The 24,764-nt window shown below is 46.5% G+C and overlaps 1 protein-coding gene and 1 long non-coding RNA gene across 3 annotated transcripts; one reads left to right on the plus strand and one right to left on the minus strand.

Moving 5' to 3' along the window:
- Positions 1-4,119: 4,119 nt before the first annotated feature.
- On the minus strand, positions 4,120-14,939 carry LOC147577071 (uncharacterized). The gene is made up of 4 exons (XR_015255973.1): positions 14,128-14,939; positions 12,136-12,277; positions 10,767-10,926; positions 4,120-6,271 (listed from the first exon to the last, which is right to left on the minus strand). It is a non-coding gene; the product is annotated as an uncharacterized LOC147577071 (long non-coding RNA).
- A 210-nt stretch (positions 14,940-15,149) lies between these two features.
- Positions 15,150-17,950, plus strand: EIF1B (eukaryotic translation initiation factor 1B). Of its 2 annotated transcripts, none has more exons than XM_086720508.1 (4): positions 15,150-15,457; positions 16,478-16,596; positions 17,036-17,137; positions 17,549-17,950. In XM_086720508.1, the coding sequence occupies exons 1-4, from the start codon at positions 15,427-15,429 to the stop codon at positions 17,591-17,593; spliced, it is 297 nt and encodes a 98-aa protein (XP_086576634.1). In that variant the 5' UTR covers positions 15,150-15,426; the 3' UTR covers positions 17,594-17,950. The 2 variants fall into 2 exon arrangements, with proteins under 2 accessions (XP_086576634.1, XP_086576633.1); XM_086720507.1 differs by having other exon boundaries at positions 15,153-15,457; positions 16,433-16,596.
- Positions 17,951-24,764: the final 6,814 nt, after the last annotated feature.

The raw sequence follows: 24,764 nt of genomic DNA on the forward strand, positions 1-24,764 counted from the left end.
CCATCGCCTAACCCAATACAATGATCATATACACTATGCTTTCTTCTAGGAACATTATAGTTTTAGCTCTTACATTTAGCTTTCTTGTCCATTTTAATTTTTATGTATGATGTGAATTTAGAGTTTAACTTCATTCTTTTGTATGTGAATATCCAGTTGTCCCAACACCAATAGTTTGAAAAAACTATTCTTTCCTCCATTGAATTGTCTTGTCACTGTTGTCAAAAAATCAGTTGACCATAAATTTTAGGGGTTTTTTTTTCTCTGAACTTCGAGTTCCATTCCACTGACCTACAATGTCTATCCTATGCCAATACCACACTGTCTTAACTACTGTGGCTTTGTAGTAAGGAGTATGAATCTTCCAACAATGCTGTTCTTTTTCAAGATTGTTTTATCTATTTTGGGTCTCTTAAATTTCTATACGAATTTTAGGATCAGCTTTTCAATTTTTGCAAAGAAGTCAGCATGAATTTTAATGGATATTGTGTTGAGTCTGTAAATCAGTTTGGGGGAGATTAGCACCTTAGCAATATTAAGCCTTTTGATCCATGAAGATGTTTCTTCATTTATTTAATGTCTTTCAAGAATATTGCATTGCATAGTTCTAAAAGTATAAGTTTTGGGGCGCCTGGGTGGCGCAGTCGGTTAAGCGTCCGACTTCAGCCAGGTCACGATCTCACGGTCCGTGAGTTCGAGCCCCGCGTCAGGCTCTGGGCTGATGGCTCGGAGCCTGGAGCCTGTTTCCGATTCTGTGTCTCCCTCTCTCTCTGCCCCTCCCCCGTTCGTGCTCTGTCTCTGTCTGTCCCATAAATAAATAAAAACCTTGAAAATAAAATAAAATAAAATAAAAGTATAAGTTTTGCACTTATTTTGTTAAATTTGTTGTTAAGTATTTTATTATTTTGATGCTATTATAAACTATTCCTTTTGCTTTTAGAGTTCTAAAACAAGTTAGAAAGGTTTCCATCTTTTTCTATGCTTTAAAAATCCCATTTTAAATAAGATGGGATTTTTGATGTTTGATGAACTTGACCATCAAAAACTATTGGGCCAGGTTCCTTCTTTTAAAAAAAAAACAAAACTTTTTTTAATGCTAATTTTTGAGAGGGAAAGAAAGAGCGCAAGTGGGGAGGGGCAGAGAGAGAGGGAGACACAGAATCCGAAGCAGGCTCCAGGCTCTGAGCTGTCAGCACAGAGACTGATGGGCTCAAACTCACAAACCCCAGACCATGACCTGAGCCAAAGTTGGATGCTTAACCAACTGAGCCACCCAGGAGCCCCACCAGGTTATCTTTATAAGCCCTCTTCCTCTTTCTTGTTCGCAACTGCCAAGAGTTTGTCTATTTTGAAAGCCTTTAAAATAAAACAAAACTTGGCTTCTTACTGATCAATAAGTTATACTGATCACTACTCTTGCTTTTCCTAACTTATTAACTTTTGCTTTGCTCTTTATGATTTTGGTGATTTTCCCCATATTTTTGGACTTACTTTGTTCTTTTTCTAGCTCTTGAGTTGAAAATATAGTCCAGGTATTTCCCATGTTCTCTCGTAAGTACAAGTAATGCTACGCATTTTCCCCTAATGCTGCTTTGGCTATATTCCCTAAGTTTGGATGTATACTGCTTTCTTTGAAAAATGAATTTCTTGGGGTGCCTGGGTGGCTCAGTAGGTTAAGCGTCTGACTTCAGCTCAGGTCATGATCTCGCAGTTTGTATATACGTGTATATGTGTATATATGTATATGCACATATATATATACACATATATATGCACATATACACATATATACACCCCACTTTTCAATTAGCAGTTGCTCGCAATAAGTTTTTCAATCTCTCTGTCACTTGACTTTAAATGTGTCATAACTACAAGCTAGATAAAGTTTTGAAACCAGAGGTTGTGTTATAACCAAAAAATATTATCATTCACTTTTTAACGTTTATTTATTTTTGAAACAGAGGGAGACGGAGCGTGAGTGGGGGAGGGGCAGAGAGAGAGGGAGACACAGAATCTCAAACAGGCTCCAGGCTCTGAGCTGTCAGCACAGAGCCCAATGCGGGCGGGGCTCAAACCCACGAACCATGAGATCATGACCTCAACCAAAGTCGGACGCTTAACCGACTCAGCCACCCAGGCACCCCATATCATTCACATTTTTTGTGGATTACTAATAATAATGTACTTTCTATTTGTTACCACTTAATGTTTTTAATTTACTACATGATTTCTTCTGGACTTTATCCTTTTCCTTGCCTTTTGTTTAATTAAAAAATGCATTAAATTTCTATTCTTCTAGAAATCACCCATAAAATATTTCACTCTCATTACATACCAGTATGATTTAGACATAACCTCAATTTTTACTGATTTCTTTATATACCTATATTTCTTTTGTCCCATGCCTTTCTTTTCTGTGGGTTTTTAATTTTTAATACTGATTTCTTTATATACCTATATTTCTTTTGTCCCATATCTTTCTTTTCTGTGTCATCAATATTGCCTGTGGAAGAAAACTTTCCGAGTTCTTGAATATTTTAAAAAATGCTTCAAAGGGCCTTTATTTTGCCTTCTTTCTTGCATATTCTTTTACTTAAATATAGGATTTGGGATTCAAAGTCTCCAAATTTTGAAGATATTCTGTGATCTTTAAGAATCCAATGGTGCTAGTGTTTAAATATGCAGTTTCTTCCATCGACTGATTTTCATCTGTTTTTTCCTTCAGGTGGAAGGAAATGTCCGATCCAAAGATAGTATACCCTTGTTGTCCAGTGCTAGATTTATCCTGTCGCAAAATGTACCTTGTCTGAGACCCCCAGGGACTTTTTGATGGTAAAGATGCTGAGTTAACCATCTTGAGCCAATTACTATCCCCTTCTCTCTAAAGATAGTATAACCTTTTAGTATGATGATTACTATTAATGATCTGTCATCCAAGCTCCTACTGTAGGTTAAGTAGGTTTCTGGGGACATGATTTTACTTTTGGCCGGTGCAAATATGCCTAACAATGAGTTCTGCTGTGACAGAATTCTATTTTCAGTGATAAATAAAAGAATTAAATCCTTCTACCTAGTAATGTTTCCAGTATTTCCTTTATATCACACGTTGCTGATAGAACATCAGGTGCTCATAGTAAGTTGAGATTTTTTACTCTTTCTACCGGACCTGGACATGAGACGGTGTCTAACAAGCCTAGAAACATAAATAGTGTATTTATTGCACTTGTTTCAAAATAAAAAATAGACTGGACCTATTGCTTTAAGCTTAGTTATTTCACCTGAAAAGTTTTCCAGGGGTTCAAAAAAAAATATCTTAGGAGCATTTGAAAACGTATTTGAAATGTTATTTGAAAATGTAATTACTATGCTTCTAAAAATGAGTTCAAATGTTATTTCAAACGTTATTTGAAAATGTAATTAATATGCTTCTAAAAACGAGTTCATCCTTACGTTTCTTGACTTTTCAGACATTCTGTAATTATTTCCGTTTGCTCCAGCTCTGTGCATCACTGAGGTATGTTTATCCAATTTCTGCCCAAAGAGTACGAGGGAGTTAGAGCATAAGTCATCATGAGACTGGATCAGAAGCCCTGGATTCAAGGCTCAGCCTTGAAGCTGTGTGAGCACGAACAAGATTCTTAACCCCTTTCTTAGCCTCAAGTTCCTGCTACGTAAACATAAGAGAGTATCACCTGCTTTATTTACCCGCATTTAATAAAATAATATATATATAAATGCTCTGGTTTGGACATTTTTAGCCAGAATGATTGTATGCTTAGAGTCTTAGGATTCAGACGTTGAAATATATGTATAATATAGGGAACAAGTCGTGCTTCTGTTTGGTGGCCTTAAAACTGCCAGATAGGGGCACCTGGGTGGCTCAGTCGGTTGAGTGTCTGACTTCGGCTCAGGTCATGATCTCGTGGTCCGTGAGTTTGAGCCGCACGTCGGGCTCTGTGCTGACAGCTTGAAGCCTGGAGCCTGCTTCAGATTCTGTGTCTCCCTCTCTCTCTGCCCCTCCCCTGCTCATGCTCTCTCTCTCTCTCTCTCTCTCTGTCAAAAATAAATAAACATTAAAAAAAAAAACAAAAAAACCTGCCAGATAAACCATCACATGCCTTGGTGTCTAACTGGAACCAAATTTATTTCTTAAACTGAAATCTGGAAAGGCTAGTATTTACATTTGGGACCAGGCAACTCATCTCCAGGACAACAATTTACAAGTGACTGAGCCTCTCCACGTCACATAAGGCTCCAGGTAAATTAAAAAGTCACGAATATCGGTCATCATAAACAAAAGAAAAGGTGGGAGAGAGTCCAGACAAGTATTTCCCCACATCTCTCAATTACTGTGAATGAATTTTAAAAACCTGCTTTTTAAAACCTATTTTACTATTTCAAAAGGGCCTTGCGTATTTACGTACATCGCTTCATTTGATTTTCCTAGCAGGTCGTTTTGGCAAGTACTCTTTTCCCCCCATTAATTTACAGATGAAACTGAGGTTCAGAGAGGTGATGTTACATCCATGAAGCCATGCATGTGGTAGACAGAGTGAGCCTTTGGGCCTTTGGTTATTGATATGAATCTGCTCAGATGTTCCCATGATGGACCTTCACTAACCAACTCTCCAGGCTGCTCGACCCCTTCCTTCCTTCCGTCGATCACCCCGCCCTGATGCTGCTGCCCAGTCTGGCCGGGTCTCCACCACGTGAAACGCATGCCCACCAGGAGTCAGTCGTGTTTGCTCCCAAATCTGTTTGTGCAGGTTTTACATGTCACTGCAATTATCTAATTCAACTATAATAAAACTGAGTAAGTGAGTGCACACAGAAAGACGGTCGTCACATCCAGGATAAATACATGGGCTACTTTGGAAAAATGAGATAAAAGCAAATCGCTGAAGAAAATTACGGTCAAGTAAAGTACAAACAAAACCAACAAATGTTAGCGGGAAGTAGTCATAAAAATCTAGACAGAGTTTGCACCGAGAGCTTAAAAATACTCTTTAAGCGCTTACGTTAAAAACACAAAAAGAGGACACTGTAACCAGTGTGTTATTGGTAGAATTTGTGATCCCAGGGAGCTCCAGTTAGTAAGCCGATCATCAAAAAAAAGGCCTGAGCCCAATATTGAAAGACTATCAAATTACATATTTTGGTAAAATGCAAACACATAGTATGTCTATCGCTGCTATAGATCTTTAACGGACTTTTTTGATTAGCAAACTCTACTGTAAACAGCCCAAAAATACCTGATAAGAGTGTCTATTTTACTACAGGCTCCAAATTCCTCCCCGCAAACCATAAGGCCCCACAATCCCTGGATCCAGCTTGGTGGAGAGGGAGCGCTGCCCAAGAATTTGCTTTTCCAGAACTTAAAGCAAAATATAACCTACAACATTGCCGCCCTTTGCTACTGTTGCTATGTAATGGGACTCCAGCATAGCAAGGCCTCTACCCCGAGATGGGTGGGGGATTGAGGGAGGCATTTAAAACTGCTCTGCAGGATAAGGTACCAGAAAACGTTCACCTTCCCCTGATGAGTGGTTTCCTTGCCCGGAACACGGGGAGAGGATGAGTCACATGGCAGTGGGAGGGGTCTCAGGAGGCAATGATGCCTAACCCTGAACTTGGAAGTTGATCCCCAGCCCGTGCAATGCTGTAGCCTCTTGGGTTCTCTCCAATTTTTCCATGAAAGTGCTATGCGCTCTCGCCCTGTGTTAGCGCTGTTTAGGGAAGTAAGGGAGGAAGAGGGGCAAAGAACTCCGCCAGGGTCAGAACTGAAAGTAGGGGAGGACCAGGAGAATGCAGACCGCCAGAGAAGCCTTGGGAATTGTAGGTAGGGTGCAGGACGGCCCAGGGCCCCGCGGGATTGGACTTGAATCAGTTTATTAACAAAAGGAAAAAGGGAAGCAGTAATCTCAGAAGACGCAGCGCTTGGATGTGCCTGGATTACTTGTTTATGGAAATCACGAACTGCCCTCTCCCTGTCTGCCAAAATGCAGATCAAGGCCAACAAAGACACTGTCACTGTGCCTACCTTCGAATGAAAGCAACGTGTCCAGGTATCATTCTACCAAGGCGCTGACTGTACTGAAGTGGTTATTTGCAAAAACATGGTGGGAAGAAGAGCTTAGAAGTGTCCCCAGACATGGCGTTTAGAAAGAACATCCTCTTCGGGTACTTCCTGTTTGTACTTCACAGCTTTGAAAAGTGAAGTTCCTAATTGTTACTCGGTATAAATCCGTGATGAGTTCGTGTTGAAATTCCGCTGAGGAAAAAAAACATAAAATGCCTGTGTGTTTGGGTTGCTTTGATCACCTATCTACTTTGATTTTCCGTAACTTTTGAGTGTTTTCTCCCTTCCTTCCTCCCTTCGTTTCTTCTCTGCTTCATTCCAGAAAGGTTGTAATAAGTATACTTACAAAGACAGGGAGAAGGGAAAATTGGACACTTATAGACAGGTTTGTAAGATTGAAAAAAAAAAACCCAAAAAACACAGTTTTCCCGGAGTAATACAACTGTTTTGCTTCTAAAACCAGTGAAACAAGTCTCTGAGGATTCTTATAAATAGACACGGTGATATAAAAAAAAAACACACACAGCTTGACAACGATCTGTAAGACAGATGACAGTGAGAGTCATTTGTGCCGGTCCCTTCCCTGTCTCTCAGCACAGGCTGATGACATCACCCAAAACAGTTCAGCAAGACCCGCTCTGCAGAGGGTGGGAGGCGGCAGGAACAAACTGAAACAATATACCCGTTCTCAGTTCCTCTGCTGACCTGATTTGATCCAGGGCTGGACTCTGGAACATCTAGAACAATACCCTCCACAGTGTTTCAATCAAACGACTGACAAAAATTGGGCAGCAACGAACACGTTGCTGGCAAAACGAGCACTGTGAGCTCAGATGCCTAATTTTAAAAGTGCAGAGGGCCCAAATCCAGGAGAAATTTTGCTGTTTTCGTTGCTTGTTCATGCAATGGTCGGAGAGGTCCAAAGGGACGGGCGGGCGTTGGGGGTGCTGAGCAGTAACTATTTGCCGACCAGCATGGGCGTATTTTAATAATTTAACGACTTGTATGGATGCAGTCACGTACACCAGCTGGATGTCAACCCTCCAACAAATACAACCAAATTCTAAAAAGCCAAAGAATGTTTATTTAAGACTTTTTAAACTTGAGCTTTACGGACTCTGCTTCCAGGTCCATGGGGAGAGTCCAGGCACGTTGTTTATAAGGCAGACAATAAACAAGGCTAAATTTCACCAACCCTTCCCCTTAAAACTCCCATAGGATGCCATCTGTCACCAGTGTTTATGGCAAAGATGTGATGAGCCCAAGACAGTTGATGGACATCTGCCCGGCCAGGTGGCCTCTGAAGTGTCAGGAGACACAATGTAACATACTGTCAGTTTGTTTCTAGCACATCCTCCTACAGCCCACGTTGAGCGGGCCCAACTTCTGGATCACGGCTAGCACAGAAGGCATGATCCATGCCACAGACAACCCCAACACAGGGCACCGGGAAGGTGCACGCCCAGCTTCCCTGGGTCCGGGGGTTTCCACTGGGGCAGCAGCACTCTGCAGGCTGGGTTCCGCTTCATTGGACAGAAAACCCAAAATAGCAGGGGCTTACACACGTGGGCTTCCTTCTGTCACATAACAAGACCAGAGACAGGCAGTCCGTGGCCCCAGGCTCCCTCTATCATTCTGAGCCACCGGCGGCAGCACAACCATATGGCGAGGTCACCTTATCGTCCAAGATGGCGGTCACACTTCCAACATCGCGTCTCCATTCAAGGCAGCAGGAAGGAAGAAGAGAGAAGGGCAAACCGGGCCCTTTTCTGAACCGAGTCGGCTTCCTTTAAGTGAATTCTTAGAAAGCCCACTCAACGTTTGTGCCTATACCGCATTGGCCACATCTAGCAAGGCCAACTGAAATGGAGTATATTCTTTTAGCTGGGCACGCTGCAACCCAGAATGAAACTGGGTTTTGTTTGCTACGAAAGAAGGGGAGAATGATACTAGGTAGCAACCCACAATCTCTGCCACAAATCCCAGGGCACAGAACAGCGAAACAACACAGCATGGCATTGCTGATGTATTATACACTCTGGACTAACCCAAGTCAGGAGAGGAGCCAAAAACTCTGTACCACCAGATGCTCTCTCAAGCCAAAAGGTTCAATTTTAACTTTTTAATACAAAACACAAATTCCTTCCTTCAGGACCCCACTCTTTGACTCGGTACTAAACTCTTCCCCAAATGCCCCCTAAAGTGGAATAATCCAGGTATGAGTGGCTCCACTGCTTTCTAATATTTTCCTAATTCACTGTTTGTTTGTTTTTTTTTAATCACAATTCCATTAACATCATCCCACTGCCTGGGCAATCAGAAGTGAAGTATCTACAGATCAGCCTTGACTTTGTTTTTTTGAAGACAAGCAATAAACGTAGATTTTTTTTTCTTAAGGGAAGACAGAAATCTCAATTGTCGGGGAACCTGGGCAGCTCAGTGGGTTGAGTGTCCAACTCTCACAGTTATAAGATCGAGCCCCGCGTCAGGCTCTGTGCTGACAGCGTGGAGCCTGCTTGGGATTCTCTCTCTTCTCTCTCTGCTCCTCCCTTGCTTGTGCGCCCTCTCTCTCCAAATAAGTAAGTAAACATTTAAAAAAGGAAAAATAGGTATTGGGGCACCTGGGTGGCTCAGTCGTTTGAGCGTCCGACTTCAGCTCAGGTCATGAACTCGCCCTTCGTGAGTTCGAGCCCGGCATTGAGCTCTATGTTGACAGCTCAGAGCCTGGAGTCTGCTTCAGATTCTGTGTCTCCCTCTCTGTCTGCCCCTCCCCCTCTCATGCTCTGTCTCTCTTTCTCTCTCTCTCTCTCTCTGTCAAAAATAAATAAACAATAAAAAAGAAATTTAAAGAAATAATAGGTATTGTGACAAATTCAAGAACTGTCCCTAAGCTAAGGTAGAGCAACTGCTACCAGTGCTCCTGAATTTTTTAAAGATAAGCTAGAGGGGCGCCTGGGTGGCGCAGTCGGTTAAGCGTCCGACTTCAGCCAGGTCACGATCTCGCGGTCCGTGAGTTCGAGCCCCGCGTCAGGCTCTGGGCTGATGGCTCAGAGCCTGGAGCCTGTTTCCGATTCTGTGTCTCCCTCTCTCTCTGCCCCTCGCCCGTTCATGCTCTGTCTCTCTCTGTCCCAAAAATAAATAAACGTTGAAAAAAAAAATTTTTTTAAAATAAAGATAAGCTAGAAATTCATATACTGTCCTTAAGAGAAAAAACCTAAATTTTATACAATTTTAGTGAATATACTAATTCACGTTCAAAAAAATAATGAGTGGGCCCCCAGCACATACTGAATTACTCCCTAATTGGTTCAAATATGTGTATCTTGTCACAGCACCAGGCTGCCTGATGCTATCACTTGGCCAATGAATTTGTACCCTTCGTGGAGGGAGGAGTTTCAGGGCTGCTTCAGAACTTGGATAGGGTCACGGAACTGAGAAATATGAGCTTGGTTATCATGAAGAGGAGATCCAATCACTTTTTTATTCCCAGTGAATGAGAACACCGTGGTTTTACACCTGCTTTGTTAGCAACGAAAACCCTGGCATTATGAAAAATTGGCGTTAGTGTATGTTTGACACAAGCTTTAGTGACATCTATATTCGTGAGTGATTTTAGGGCATCTATCAGCAACCACGGGAACTGTACTTTCCTGGTCCATGTGTTACATGTTTTCAACTGGCCAGATTTTCCTATTCTTTCCCTGTAAAAATACTAATAAACATAGTGTGGCTCACAGTGTATGCTTAACCTCCATAAAGGAGTAAGAATATAGGATAAAGAGCATAGATTTTGGAGGCAGACAAACCCAGGTTCAGATCCTGGCTATGCCATTTACTGGCTACAGACTCCTGAGGAAGGAATACCCCTCGTGTGTGTGTGTGTGTGTGTGTGTGTGTGTGTGTGTGTGTGTGTGTGTGTGTAAGTAATCAACTTCCTGAGACTCATTTTCCTCATCTGTAAAACAGGATAATAAGCCCACCTCACAAAATTATTTATTATGAACGGTAAAACAGTAACGTAAAGTGCTTAGCACATCTCCTGGCCCACATGGAATATACAAAATATTACCAGCAATTTTCTTTGGTCATTTAGTGCATGCCTCAGCTCAGAATATGCTTTCTTGCTTTTTTTTTTAATTTTTATTTAATTTTTTTTAATGTTTTATTTTTATTTTTGGGAGAGACAGAGGATGAGCAGAGAAGGGGCGGAGAGAGAGGGAGACCCAGAATCCGAAGCAGGCTCCAGGCTCCGAGCGGTCGGCACAGAGCCCAACGCGGGGCTCGAACTCACAGACTGCGAGATCATGACCTGAGCTGAAGCCAGACGCTTAACCGACTGAGCCACCCAGGCACCCCTGTTTTCTCTTTTTAGCCATAAAGTAGGTCAACTCACACTTACCAAATACTCATAGTATATTTAACTCCCTACACAGTACTTGCAAATAACTAAGAAAATTTTCAAGGTCTCAGGTATAAAAGTGGATAGGTGGGCAGACTAACACAACAGGAATTTAGTTAACGTAATTTATAGGCTGATTCATTTCTCTGCCATAAAGCAACCCAAAGTTTCCCTGCTACAAAATAGCACTTACAGAAATACACATTTGTAAAGGTCTTCTGAAGGACCAGTTTTTAGTACTGTAAGAAATGTGCACCATCGGTGGATAGAAAATTTGCACACACATACGTGTTCACCACTGTAGCACATCCACATGGCAAGGAACACCTTCACAGCGAAAGGTTTAACCTCAGGCTGGACGCCAAGGAGAAGCTCATTCATTTATTCCAAATACATGTAGTGGACTTTTGTTGTCAACCAAGATGAATTTCCTGAATTTACTCTCCACCTAAAATAACCAAAACAAAGGACACAATATGAGCCACCACGGATTTTCAAGAAACTCTATGTCAAAGGATAGCGATCCCTAAAAGATGAAAAACAAGTGAGGTGAGCCCTGTGACCACCGCATCTCACTGCCTTGAAAGAGTTTGGAGGGAAACACAGGCAGAGCCCAGCAGACTCCCTAAGCTAAGTAGAAACAGTGATGAGTCCAAGGCAGCTAGAGTTCATAGACAAAAGTCCTGGAAAGAGCTTCCGAGAAAGGGGGAACTCTGAAGAGTTCTTGGGCCCTTCTCCAGTAATTGGCAGGATACTGATCAGCACATGAATCTAAGGCAACCATGTGGAGCTTAGGAAGAAAGCACCCAAAAGGTTAGGGGAACAGCGCGCAATACCCCACACAGGGCTGGGAATAGCGCCTGTATGTATCTCTTGCCGGTTCTACTTCTCTAGTTGAAGACACACAAATATATAGAAAGGAATTTGTTACAGGGGATGATCGGCTTATGTGACTGTAAGGGACCTTTAAGTAGCTTCTTTAGGACTGCATCTCTGCATCTGATGCAGGTAAGGGAAAGAAGAGAAGATTCAGGCAAGCCGGAACCCTACAAGCAACCACATGCTGGAATCGCACGAAGATGGCCTGACGCTCGGGTCCCTTCTTGTTGCCTCTGAGCTTAGTGCGAGAGTAGACCACAGAAGCTGAACCTTGTGTCCCACCCAGCATGGGGTTAGTGTACCAGTGTGGGTCCTCTGAGAGTCAGACACTGACATGGGTTTAGATGCGCAGGATGTGTGGGGGAAAGAGGGAGGAGCCAGAGGAGGTGACCCTGTGAAGGAGGAGGGAAGAAGGGTTGGATAAGAGACTCAGACCTCAGCCCAAGGTTAGGAAAGTTCACCCAGGCCAATGGAGAGTCTGTGAGGAAAGGTGCCCATCAGTCGAGTCCCACATCTGGAGAACAGCCAGCACCGGCATCCCTGTTGCACAGTCATCTGCTGGGAGCAGCGGGTGGGAAGTGTGGCCTCAGCAGTAAGCAAGGTAGAATTCAGAGCCCAGTGTCTGGGGCTGTTGGTCAATTATGCATGCTGAAGCAGGGAATCTGAGTGGCGCATTATCACCCGCCTGCCACAGAAGGATGGATGAGGACCCAAGGTTCTAACCAGACAGTACATCTTCATAACTAGCAGATATAAAAAAGAGCCACATAAAACCCACCATTGTCTTCGTGGTAGGCAAACTGCTGGGGATGCTGTTCACTACATCACAGTATCTCCTTTATGAGGACCCAAGAGAAACATCTACTGTGGCTCAGGGCCGGGCAAAGTCATTCCTCCTGTACAACTGGTATGTTTTCATCCTGTAGACATACAAATTTTCTCATTGATTTTCCCTTTGTCTTAACCAGTTAAGATCCAGACCTGGGGTCTAACTTTAGCTTTGGGGCTTTTATTTTTCAACCATTCTACCTTTTTTCTATTCTTTCCTGATTCCTTTAGTCAATAGTCTTTTTTCCCTGCAGGTGATCTATAATCCTTTCTGAAATAAGGCGGGATATAATCACGTTCAACTAGGCCAGTACGTGTTAGAACTAAAAAGAGTAGTTTTTAAATGCTTCAGTTTATTCCTTTTACGGTAACTTTACATACAGGTCAACCCTTCTACTCTAAACCAGCCCTAATAGAAACAGTGAGCAACCCACGTGTAATTTTAAATTTTCTAGTAGCCACATCTTAAAAAGGAAAAGGAAATAAATGACATGGAAACAATTTAAACCTTTGAAAGGCCAGTGTATACTTTATACTTAGAACATGTATGAATTTGGACCAGCCACACTACAAGTCCCCGCCCAGTGGCCACATGTGAAAAATGGTTCCTGTGTTAGACAGTGTAAGCCTAAAACAGGCCTACCAATGACCAGAAAATCGGAAGAGTTTTTAAGATAATTGTATCTAACCTATGTGATTGCCTTTTATTAAAGATTTCTGAGGTCCTGGGGGTCTCTGACACAACACTAGCAAGTAGAAAGGAGTTCTCCCAGGGGTAATGATCATGAAATCCCGAAGATACTGTGTGTGTGTGTGTGTGTGTGTGTGTGTGTGTGTGTGTGTGTGTGTGTTTAACTTCTCTATGTACCTTTGTTATTTTATTCTTCACTAAACCACCCTTGTCTCCTTCTGAGAAACAATGTAATATAAAATGGCTAAGAAAGAAAACAGAAAGAGCTATGCATTTTGTATGTCCTGTGCTTCAGTACAGTAGTGTTAAAAATTACTTTAAAACATGCTTACAGAGGTGTTAAAACCAAAGAACACAAACCATCATAGTTGTAATCAACAAATGGGCAACCAAAAAAAATGCCTGATTCTCCTTGTTTTGGAACCAGCTCTAAAACCTTATACCTAAGTTTGTATTTAAAAAGTATTACTCATTTACATCAAGATTGGAAGACCAAAATTGTAGTAAGATACCTGAGAGTTAAGAATTTGAATTTTTAAGGCAAATTATTTAACCTAGGAAAGCCTCCATTCCTACATCTTTTCAATAGTTATAACTAAATCACAGAATGGCTATGAAAATACGTAATAATATTACGTATAAGTCCAACAGACAAATAGTAAGCACTCAGTAAGTGGTACCTGTCATCATTAACTAGAAAAGATTATTAAAGCCAGGTGTTCTTAACTTGGGGTCTACAGATACCTGGTCCATAGACAAAACTGCAGGGTTGTGGGGAATCCCAAAACGTGGATGGGGAAAAGAGATTACATCTACATTTTCGCTAACCTCTAAGCAAAATTCAGCATTTCCCAATTATGAATATTCACCACAATAGTATTAGAAGAACCTGTCTCTTTGCACTAATAGAAGTTACAGGTGTTTTCATGTTACATTTCTGATGTTACAGTTATGTCAAAATATCTTTTATCGTCTCTCTGAAATCTAGTTGTCATTACACCTGGTGCTAGATCTTAATGCGTTAGTAAAGAAACAATACTATGCTATCAACGTTTGTTTTTAATTTCGAGAAGCGTAGTTTGCTTTGTAATCATCAATGTTTTATTTTATGCGCTTAAAGCATTATTCTGAGGAGGGGTCCATGGGCCTCACAAGACGGCCATGGCACCAAAAACAGGTTAAGAATCCCTACATTTTAGTCTCTCTCTTTCCTTCCAGAAAGCCAACCAAGTTGGACAATTGAGCACCTGCCTGGGTGAGCCCATTCCCAAAGTCTCAGGTTTGTTTTCTGTCCGTAGCTCGCTGGAAACGATATTCCAGTCCTGGAACCCGACTCTGTATCAGTCAATTTGCCAAGCTCGCCTTCCATTTACGCCTGGCACCTGTCCTGTTCAAGGTCCTGTGTCCCAAGCTGACAGGCTGCTTTTCTGGTACGTTCGGATGACACAGCCCTGGCCCCCCGCTGGACGCCGGGCCCCTGGTGAAGCGGGGCAGTGAGTGTGCAGCGTGGTCCAGGCCCAGCAGCATCTGCGTCTCCTGGCAGTTTGTCACATTTGCCAATTTGCTGGCTCTCGGGGAACACCGCAGCCCTGAAACGCACCCGGGGCTATCAATCCGTGTTTCATCAAGCCCTCCGGGAGATGCACGCTGGACTTGGACAACCGCCCGTAGGGAACGGGGGGGGGGGGGGGGACGGCCCCACCCGGGGCGAGGGTGGGGGTGGGGGTGGGGGTGGCGGAGGAGCTCTCTCGCCTCCAACCTCGGAGCTGGCTCCCACAGCTGCGGACCAGGGACGGGGGTCGGAGTCGGGGGACGGAATTGCGACGCAAGAGGCGCTGAGCGGCGGCCGACGAGTCCCAAACCAGGGCCGGGGTGCTTGTTTTGCTCCTGCACCCCGATTTTACTTACATTCCCCCGAGCCTCGACGGTGAGTGATGGAGACTGTGCACCCAGCACCGACCCCTCGGCGCCGCAGCTGCACGGCGAGAGAAGGGGAGTGAGGGAGAGCGAGCGAGGCACGGGGTGCACAGCCCCCCCCCACCCCCCACTCCCCACTCCCCGAACCCCGCGGGCTCTGCCCGGACGGCGCCGAAGCCCCCGGTACCCTCCCGGCCCGGCCGCCGGCGCTGGAGGGCGTGCTCCCTGCCGGGAATTGCGGTCCCGGAAGCCCGCCGGCCCCGGGCTGGACGGGCTCTGCCGCCTCGAGAAAACTACAAGTCCCAGGATGCCCGGCGCGGGCGGGTCACGAGGGAGGGGCGGCGGGCGCGGCTAAATAGCCTCCGTCGGCCATTTTGTGGGAGAAGCTACAGCGCCGCCTCTTCTCTCGCGTCCTCGCCTCCGTGGCCGCCGCCTCTTCCTCCGCCTCCTCCTTCGCCTCTTCCTGCCTCCTCCCGGCTTCCGCCGCCGCCGCCGCTCCAGCCGAGTCGCAACCCCGGGGCAAAGCGTCTCCTTAGTTATTTACGTTTTCTCGCCACTGCAGCCTCCAGACACGGTGATCCGGGCGGGCCCCGCAGGAATTTTATCCCCTCACCGGCCTCACACTAGTATCGCATGTCCACTATCCAGAACCTCCAATCTTTCGGTAAGATCCGGCCGCCGCCCCCCCTGCCCGCCGCCCCCCGCGCGCCTGCCGGCCGCCCCGGCCCGCCCTCGGCGGGGCCGCCGGCCGCCCCGCAGCCCCGAGGACCACCCCACCCCGCCCCCCGCCGCCCTCCCCGCACCCCGAGTGGGGCTTTGTCTCGGCGCCCAGAAAATGGCGACTGGGCCCCTGGCGACCCCCTCCCCGAGGACGGCCGCGGCCGCCGGGCCCTCCCCGCGGAGCCCGGGGCCCGGGCCCTGCCCCCGCCGCGCCTGGACCTGCCCTTCCGCTCGCGGGGCGCCGCGGGGCGCCGCGGGGCCGGGCCCCCCGGGGATCGGCGTCCTTCGGCGGTCGGAGCCGATGCCCAGCAGCTCCGGCGGGCGTCGGGCTGGAGACGCGGGTCGCGGCCTCCGATGGGTCACGGGCCCGCGGTCCAGCTTCCTCGGCTGGCGTAGTAATTTGTAAAATGACGCCTTTGGGGAGGGAGACCCGCGCTCGTGCTTGTGCGTGGACGTGGGTAGGTTTCTCCTTTCCGCTGCTTCCAGACGCGGCCACGGTTAAGTGCTTGCGGTGGGCACGTTCGAGTGCCTCTGTTGTCATCAGAATGTAGGCGAGATGACGCACGTCTTTATCGTAGCTGTAAAATCGTGTTTTTGAAATCTGCCCCCCCCCCCCCCCCCCCCCCCCGTTAGAGGACGCCGCTCCCCGAGAAGTCTGCCTAGAATAGCGTTTTCTAGTCGGATGTCGGGGGGGCGGGCATCGGCCGTTCAAATGCGTCTCTTTCTGCGAGAGTACCTTGCCTGGAGGTTTTGGTAATGCCCCACCCCCATCACCGCCCCGTCCCCATCCGCAAAAACAGCAGAGGCACTAGAACCTTCTTTGCCGCTGGCCTGGATCGTAGTGGGCCGTACACCGGGGAATCACTTTCTGGAAGGTAATTCTTCTGCTTTGGCATTTTTTGTGTGTGTCCCTTTGCAGACCCCTTTGCTGATGCAACTAAGGGTGACGACTTACTCCCGGCAGGGACTGAGGATTACATTCATATAAGAATCCAGCAACGGAACGGCAGAAAGACACTGACTACTGTCCAGGGCATCGCAGATGATTATGACAAAAAGAAACTTGTGAAAGCTTTCAAAAAGGTAAAGGTGCTGGGCAGAAAAGGTTAAACCACAGCTGCTGATGCGCTTCCGAGCAGGACACCCTTACTCCAACAGTGTGGGCACACTCCAACAGTGTGGGCACAGTGTGGGCGCAAACGATGGGGCTCGGGAAGGGAAAGCCTGTTGGTTCTGGTAATTAACACCCAGGCGTTTATGGGTGGCCTCCCATTTCAAACTGAGATGTGAATGGCTTTCAAACCAAACGAGATGTGGAATACTCAGTTCTTGGTGTTCTAAGTAAAATCATTCCCTGTATGTTTCCTGCTGATTCACTTGCAAATTAATTTGGGAGTGTTGGGGAGACCAAACGTGTTTCCTAAACACCATCAGCTCTACTCAAATGGTATGGGTCTTAATGGTCAAAGTAAAACCTCCTTGTTGTATCTGACTCCATTGTGTGACACATCTCCTTCTCCAGAAATTCGCCTGTAATGGTACTGTGATTGAGCATCCTGAGTACGGAGAGGTTATTCAGCTTCAAGGTGACCAAAGAAAAAACATTTGCCAGTTTCTCCTGGAGGTGAGTGATTGGGTGCTTTATGTACAACCTTGACATTGCTTCCAAAATTGTATTCAAGGACAATGTGAATTATCTCCTACTTCATTAAAAAAAAAAAAAAAAAAATTACGTGAATGAGGTAAATCCGTTAATTGAGAGAGAAATACAGTGTCGGTACTTACTTTAAAGGCAGCGGAACCTTTTTTGGTTTATTTTGTCATTCGAATGACGTGACCGTTCTTGTATCTGCACAGCCAGTTTTGGGGCACGTCAAGGTGTGTAAGCGTCTATTGAATTGCTAACGGTAAACGCCACAAGGAACAGTGTTGCAACAGACTGTTAACCCTGATTGTTTTATCATCGGGGCTCCACGTTTTCTTGGGGCTGAAGTCCTGCATCCCTCAGAGCGATTCTGTTACGTTTGTTTTGCAGGTTGGCATTGTCAAGGAGGAACAGCTTAAGGTTCATGGATTCTAAAACGAACCCGAAGACGTGGAGAATTTCTTGAATGATTTTGTCCTCTAAACCCAGTGTGGCTGCCTCGTGAAATGACTCTCTGCAGTAAACGGACTTTTCATGTATTTAATCGTTCAAACTCCCATTCACACGTGCATGATTACAGAAAACATGGGGTATGTAGGCTAGTAACACACAAGAAAATTGCAGTAAGATGGTAACGAAACCCCGTATTCATCTTAACATGTTTCCAATGGAAAATATTTTGTTTTGAGTGTTTATTTGTTTATTGTTCAGCTTTTTTTCACCTGATTAAATGCTTTTTTGTTGTATTAAACCATGTATGTTGCAGCTTGACAATAAAGAAACATCTCTGAATCCTTCTGTGAGCAGTTAGGCTCCCAAATCTAAGCAAGTAAATACGCAGGTTTTGTCTTTGAGAGTTGGAGTTCTCCTTCTGCAAGTGTTCTTTCTGCTTAGTTTTCACCTGCTGTTAAACCCAAAGCCGGAGGGGAACCTTTGTCATGTAACCTGTGTTCTTCCTTTACTGACTTACAGATGAGAATGAGAACTGGAGTATAAGCTCAGCCAGAGGCAAGATTTATCAGAAGGTGGTGTTAAAGTTTGAAAATAGGAAGTACAGTTTAAATTCCCAGGTATTAGCACGTAGAATTCTTCTGTGTGTTTTTCTTGCCGTTACTGGACTACCCATGTGAATCTGTCCCTAAGTCCAGATGATACAGCAGGCTCCCGACCCCAAATAAGTTCAGTCACATGCGCTGTCCTGCAAGTGTTGGTGGCTGGTGTCGCTGTCCTACAGATGGAAGACGAGGTGCAGATTATCTTGCCAGGAGTGCTGGGCATCGGGGTGCCCGCTCAGGGCTCCCGGGCCAGAAGATCCGTGTTCTTTCGCTGCATCTTGGCTTCGGTATGTGTTCCGCCACAGGAAGTGAGAGCCGTGGGTGATCTCGCAGGGGATTGGGGACGGTGTGAGAAATAGATTTGCAGCTCGAGTTCCACACTCCACTGTGGATGGTGGATGGTAATAATTTGCTCGGTTACATAAGCCATGCCGTTGAAACCATTCTGCCGAGACGCGTCCACAAGTGTGTCCTCTTCGGCCTGATGATGACGTGAGCGATGTCTCACGTGGGCCACCAGTTGTGTACCAGCTGAACCTTTGCCCCTATTTTGAGGGGACTGCTTTTGGACAAGCAAAATGGGCCCCATAGTTGACCTTTTAAAGACACTAAGTAATAGACTTCCTTTCTCACCCCATTACTACTTAAGATTGGTCCTATTAAGTGAGAATACCAGAATATGGTGCCAGATTTAGCAAGCTCATTTCTGAAAAACAGTACAATTTGAACAAGAAGATTGAGCTGTTGAGCATTATTCAGCTTCACTGAGCAATCCTCAATTTTCTATCCATAACATTTTACAATGATTCCACCTCTAGTTGAGAGGTGCTGTGGAAACAGTTTATGAAAACGATAAAGCAGAAACCTGAGTTAACAGGTACATTCCAGAGTTGCCTTTTCATTGTGGCATATTTTTTTTTTTTAATATTTTTTTTTTCAACGTTTATTTATTTTTTGGGGGGACAGAGACAGAGCATGAACGGGGGAGGGGCAGAGAGAGAGGGAGACACAGAATCGGAAACAGGCTCCAGGCTCTGAGCCATCAGCCCAGAGCCTGACGCGGGGCTCGAACCCACGGACCGCGAGATCGTGACCCGGCTGAAGTCGGACGCTTAACCGACTGTGCCACCCAGGCTCCCCTCGTTGTGGCGTATTTAAAGTCGAGTCAAACTATTGCCCAGGAGAGAATTGACTTAAAACAACACAGAAAGGGTCCCTGGGTGGCTCAGTCGGTTGAGTATCCAACCTCTGCTCAGGTCGTGATCTTGCGGCTTGTGAGTTCGAGCCCCATGTCCAGCTGTGCTGACAGCTCAGAGCCTGGAGCCTGCTTCGGATTCTGCCTCCCTCTCTGTCTGCCCCTCCCCTGCTCATGCTCTCTCAGCAATAAATAAATGTTAAAAAAAAAAAAAAAAAAGAGGGAAACTTCAGATAAAAAGGGACCTCATCTGGGCTCCCATAGGTAAGCTCTCCCATCGTCAATGTGTCAGGCCACTCCCACCGCATGGATCAAAAACCTTGAGCAAAACTGGATTTTTTTGAGGAGCACCTCTCTCGACCTCCCTTTAGCCTGTGAGCCCCAGATACCTGATTGGACTTCTCACCTGTAGGGCAATCCCCATCCTTAGAGCAAGAACAGATCATGTGCCCTTTCCTCTCTGGTGTTTGCAATGCCGTGGAAAGAAAGGACGTAACTAAGAGCTACGGATTTCTGCAAGTTCATCATCAAAGGATGAACTTGGAATAAACATCACCCTCACGTGGAAAAGCCCTCTGAGAGCCTTGGAGGTACGTAAAGGCACAGGAGCAGGACCAACTGTGCTTGTCTGCTTCAGGGGCAAGGGGGACTAGGCAGCATTGTATGACCGAGGAGGGAAAATAGATCGCGTCTTAAACGCACCGAAAATAACTAGCCGAGGGGCGTACTTCCTTGTGCTTCTGGTGTGGGAGTATTTAGATCTGCAGTGTCGTAAGTGGTCTGTACTTTGAGGACGCAACATGGAAAATACTGAATAGAGGACGAGGACATTTGTCCCTGAACCTCTAGACTTGGCAGAGGTCTTGGCGAAGCCTTTAGGAAATGAACCTTTGGTTGAGGCACAGCCTGGAGGAAAGGGCCACTAGCAGTGACGTCCCCTGCCCTCAGATCTCAGAAGCCCTGAGGCAGAGGAAAGCCTGGAGAAGTGGCCCCGGCTCTAGCTACAAAGGATTCAAGTAACAGTGGCTGTTCTCAACCATCCTCGGAAGGGGGCGACTCTTCACACAGAAGAACAGTTCTTTTCCCAGTCACACGGCCGTGGAAGTCAGAAACACAGAACGTGAATAGATTTCTGTGTGCCACCTGCCACCGGCTGGGCTCCATCTAAAGGAACGGGTAGCTCGTGCAAAAACCAGCCTCACCAGGTTGCCCACAACGTCATTAGGGTTGTTCCACTGGGGCTCCTGAGGATTCCCCTTACCAAGCCAGAATTCCTTGGGGGGGGGGAGAGAACAAGGGAGGCATGGCCCTGCCGTAAAAAACCAAGGGAATCTTCATCTGCAGGGATTGCAACCAGCTGCCCTTGCTCGACAGGCAGGCGGTAGCCAGGTGACACGATGCCTGTCTGGGGTCAAGGGACCAAGCAAATCAGCTACGATTAAGCAGGAGTCAAACCATGTAAAGGGCCCTCAGCGTTGACAGCTCCTTTCGCGTGGCCATGTTGGCGTTTAACTCCCTCCATCTGGATAATGGAAACCTGGAAAAAGAAACACCATTAATCAGAGGAATGGCTGCCTTTCCTCACTCGTGGAGAATCATTCAGAGTGGAATTAGTGCCAGAAAGGGGAGAGAATTTCCAACTGTCCTTGGATCCTCCTCATCCAGGCCTCATCGTGTTCGATGCCATCCAGCCAGTGGGGAGCCTCTCACCTGCACAGAGGACTGGAATGCCCAGCTAAAGTCAGCCTTGGCTGTGAGGATGCCTGGGGGTCAGGCAGCTCACCGAGCGGCTCATCAGTCTGATTTTGAACCTAGCAGGGGGAGCGGTAAATCTGCCGCGGTCTGTAGTTCTCCCGATGAATTGAGGGCATGATTGGAATTATGGTTGGTGCCTTCATCTCAAAGGAATGAACAACCTACACACGTTTTTCATGCAAAAAGCAAGTATACACATAGGTGCCATTCATTCAAGGCACAAAAGGGGACTAAAGTTCAAAGCCAGAATTCCTCACGGGAATCTAAGTGATCTCAGCCCCCCAAACGGTGCTTCAGCTGAAGCTCTCTTCTCCAGCCTGGCGGGTTTCACGGGGCCTCTGGGCACACAGAACTGTCTTAAAGGAGGCTAACTGTAACCCTCAGGTTGTCTCCACGTGTCCTTCACACATTTTTTAAAAATTTTTTAATGTTTATTTATTTTTGACAGAGACAGAGCATGAGCAAGGGAGGGACAGAGAGAGAGGGAGACACAGAATCCAAAGCAGGCTCCAGGCTCTGAGCTGTCGGCACAGAGCCCAACCCGGGGCTCGAACCCACGAGCCACAAGATCATGACCTGAGCAAGATCATGACCTGAACCCAAGCCCGACGCTCAACCGACGGAGCCACCCAGGCGCCCCCCTTCACACATTCTTATCAGGACTCCAGGTGCACGCGACAGCAAACAGCACGGCAGTGGAGATAGAATCAAAAAGTACTTTAATCCATGTAAACCATGACAAATTCCGCGGAGAAGACGTCGCCAAGGATTTGGAGAGAAGCATAACTATTTGAAGTAGGCAAGAGGCCCACCTACTCCCTGGTCACGAACTGAGTGCCACTGTCAGCTCTTTGTTGCCATCGACTTGTCAAAAACACAGGAAATGTAAGCCCAATATTCAGATTGGACTACAGGAGCCCCTAGCGACCTCCTTGGTAGACCAGGATTGTTGAAATAAAACCGCATAGGGTGCAGGGGCGAGTTGGGCTATTAGAGAGACCGGGAATTAAAGGGGCAGGTGAAAAGGGGAGGTGATTGGGGCAAGTGTGTAGCCCTTTACCGCCGCCTTGTGGCCACTTTAAGAAAAAAACGATAGCTCCTGGAAGGCAGTTCATAGTAAACTGCTGAGGTTTAAGTTGTTGGCAGGGGATCCTTAAAGCACCAGCTGACGACTTCAATTTTGTCGCCCCTCGCGTATTAGGCCGAAATTGGTCCAGCCGATCTTTTATCACTGCAGTCCATAAAAACCTGTTGCGATCTGCTTTTACGTGGGAGAGACCAGAAAACGTTTCTGCAGCCTCACCCAGGGGAAGCATAAAGCCACGTCACCTACTATCGACCACAATGTTATTAGAAGGAATTTAACTCAAATGTAAACAGAGACATCTGTTTAGAGCCTCCAGAGAACAAGTGCTGCTCCTAAACTGTCACCTGTTGAAGAACACAGTTGGAGTTTTATACACAGAGAGAGAGAACTCAAATATAGTGCTCTCGATTTAAACCTGTGTCACAGGTTACTGTGCCTTTTTGGCTACTAGAGGCACACCCACATAGAGGGTCAGCTGCACATCAGCGATTTTTATCTGGGGAAAGTACTGACGGGATTCCCTAAAAGCTTGTAAGGCCACAATACACGATGCCGTTCCATTAAGCCTGGAGAACCCAGAACAGAACTCATTTGGAGAGGCTCAACGTCACAAGCAGGGGAGACGTAATGAGGGCTCGGGGCGACACAGAAATTGTACTGTAGGGATCTGATCCTACATGATCAGCGTCAGCACCATGAGCTGGGCCCCCGACCCTGAAGATGCCTTATAAAATTCAAATGAGATTACGTCAGTTCCCTGCACAAAATCTTTGTGAACACTGTGCTTAATATTAATGCTGAACATATTCTAGGGGCTTACGGGGTCCCAGTGACCTGTTCCCTGCCTGCCTCCTGTTCTACACCTTTGACTTTCCACTCTGCTTCGGGACATACTGGTCCCCTGCCTTGGTGCTTTTGCACTCGCCGTTCACTTTGCCTGGGATGCTCTGCCCCCTCTCCATCTCCCTCCTTGTCACTCCATTTTAGTTCCAACCTCAGGGAGGCCATCGCTGACCATCTAGTCCTCACAAGCCCCCCACCGTCCATTGCTAACAAAACACCCTGTATTTTCCTTTCTTCATAGTACTTCCATTTATTCAAAAGTATCTTGTTCATTACTTGTTCGCTGGTTTCCTCTCCCTGTAAGGTCCAGGAGAGACTCTTGCAGGAGACACTGTCAGGGTCCCTCATTCCCTCGGCACTCACCATTCCTGTGCACGTTCCCTGGGTGTTCCATCTACAAGCAGCTGTGGCCTTCGCTTGAGGGCTTTCTCTGGCCACAGGAGCACGCTGGGCCTGCACGGGGAAGGGAATTAACGCCTGCGCCTTGCCCCTTACTTCGGTGGCCCTCAGTGACTGGTGGGAATTGGTATATTGTACCCCAGATCCGTCGCCCGCAGATGGGAAAACTTGGAAGCATGTTCTATCCTGGCTCCCAGAATTCCCCAGCAAGCTGGGACCTCAGGTGCCCATAATAATAACCTATCGATATTGCGCCCTTGATCGGCTTTCTTTCTTTTCCTGTCTCACGTCCCCATTCTTCTGCCAGTGCTCTCTGAGCTCACCTCCCAGATAAACTACGGGCACTTAAATCCTTATCGCAGCCTTCCGTGGGAACCCAACCTAAGACGCCCCTGTATCTCTCACCCCCGGTGCTTAGAACATGGTCTGGGAAACCATAGATGCTCAGTAAATACTTGTTGAACAAATGATTAAGTCTTCCTTCCTTTGACCTCCACTCACCCTTTGGGAAATTCCAATCCAATTAGATAACTTAGCTGCGGATCGTTCCGGTTGCGAAGGCATTTGGAGCCCACTCATCCCCGAAATGGGAAACGGCTACACTTTTTGTCATCAGATTGTTTGAACACAATTCTTCCTGGCGAGCTGTCTCCTCACCCTGCCTGTCACCCATGCCTCTCCCTGGAGTGGGGGCAGAGGAGAGGAATTCAGACGCAGGAGAGAGAGAGCTGACAGGATGCCTGGCGGAGGCATAGCCTACCAGGGCCTTGGGGAGACGGGGACGCTGGGCCCCGCTGGCATTCACCAGCATTACCCAGTGCCCGGCCCTGCCAAGATGCTGGATGAGACTTAGTTACATCCTTCTCACAGGCCTTCTATATCACAATGGGAATCCACTGGGGGAAAGAATGGATTGTTTGGTTGCAGGTGTTGGGAAATCTGGCTAAATGGAGAAGAAGTTGGGTCCCCACTTCGCACGATGAATAGTGGTGGATTCCAGACGATCAACGATCTAGTTGTGAAAAGCAAAGACTTAACGGTAATCAAAAAAACGTAGTAGGGTATGTTGTGACTTCGAGACGCGAAAGATTTTTCTATTGTAAAACATACCTAAGATGCAATTTGCCATCTTAACCGGTTTGAGGTGCGGTCAGTGGTATTAAGTGGATTCGCCTTGGGTCGCCACCACCACCATCCTTCCATGGAACTCTTCTCATCTTGCAAGACTGAAACTCTGTGCCCATTACATAGTAACTCCCTCTCCTGCCCTCC

The sequence above is a fragment of the Puma concolor genome, chromosome C2 (assembly GCF_028749965.1).
Source record: "Puma concolor isolate L17-30 chromosome C2, mPumCon1.1.hap2, whole genome shotgun sequence".
Taxonomy (NCBI): domain Eukaryota; kingdom Metazoa; phylum Chordata; class Mammalia; order Carnivora; family Felidae; genus Puma; species Puma concolor.

What these genes read in the sequence shown, in the direction of transcription:
- EIF1B (XM_086720507.1), top strand. Translation starts at nt 15,427, where the DNA reads ATGTCCACTATCCAGAACCTCCAATCTTTCG. An exon ending in CCAGAACCTCCAATCTTTCG is followed by an intron (nt 15,458 to 16,432) that starts GTAAGATCCGGC and finishes GTCCCTTTGCAG; the next exon opens with ACCCCTTTGCTGATGCAACT. An exon ending in TTTGCCAGTTTCTCCTGGAG is followed by an intron (nt 17,138 to 17,548) that starts GTGAGTGATTGG and finishes TTTGTTTTGCAG; the next exon opens with GTTGGCATTGTCAAGGAGGA.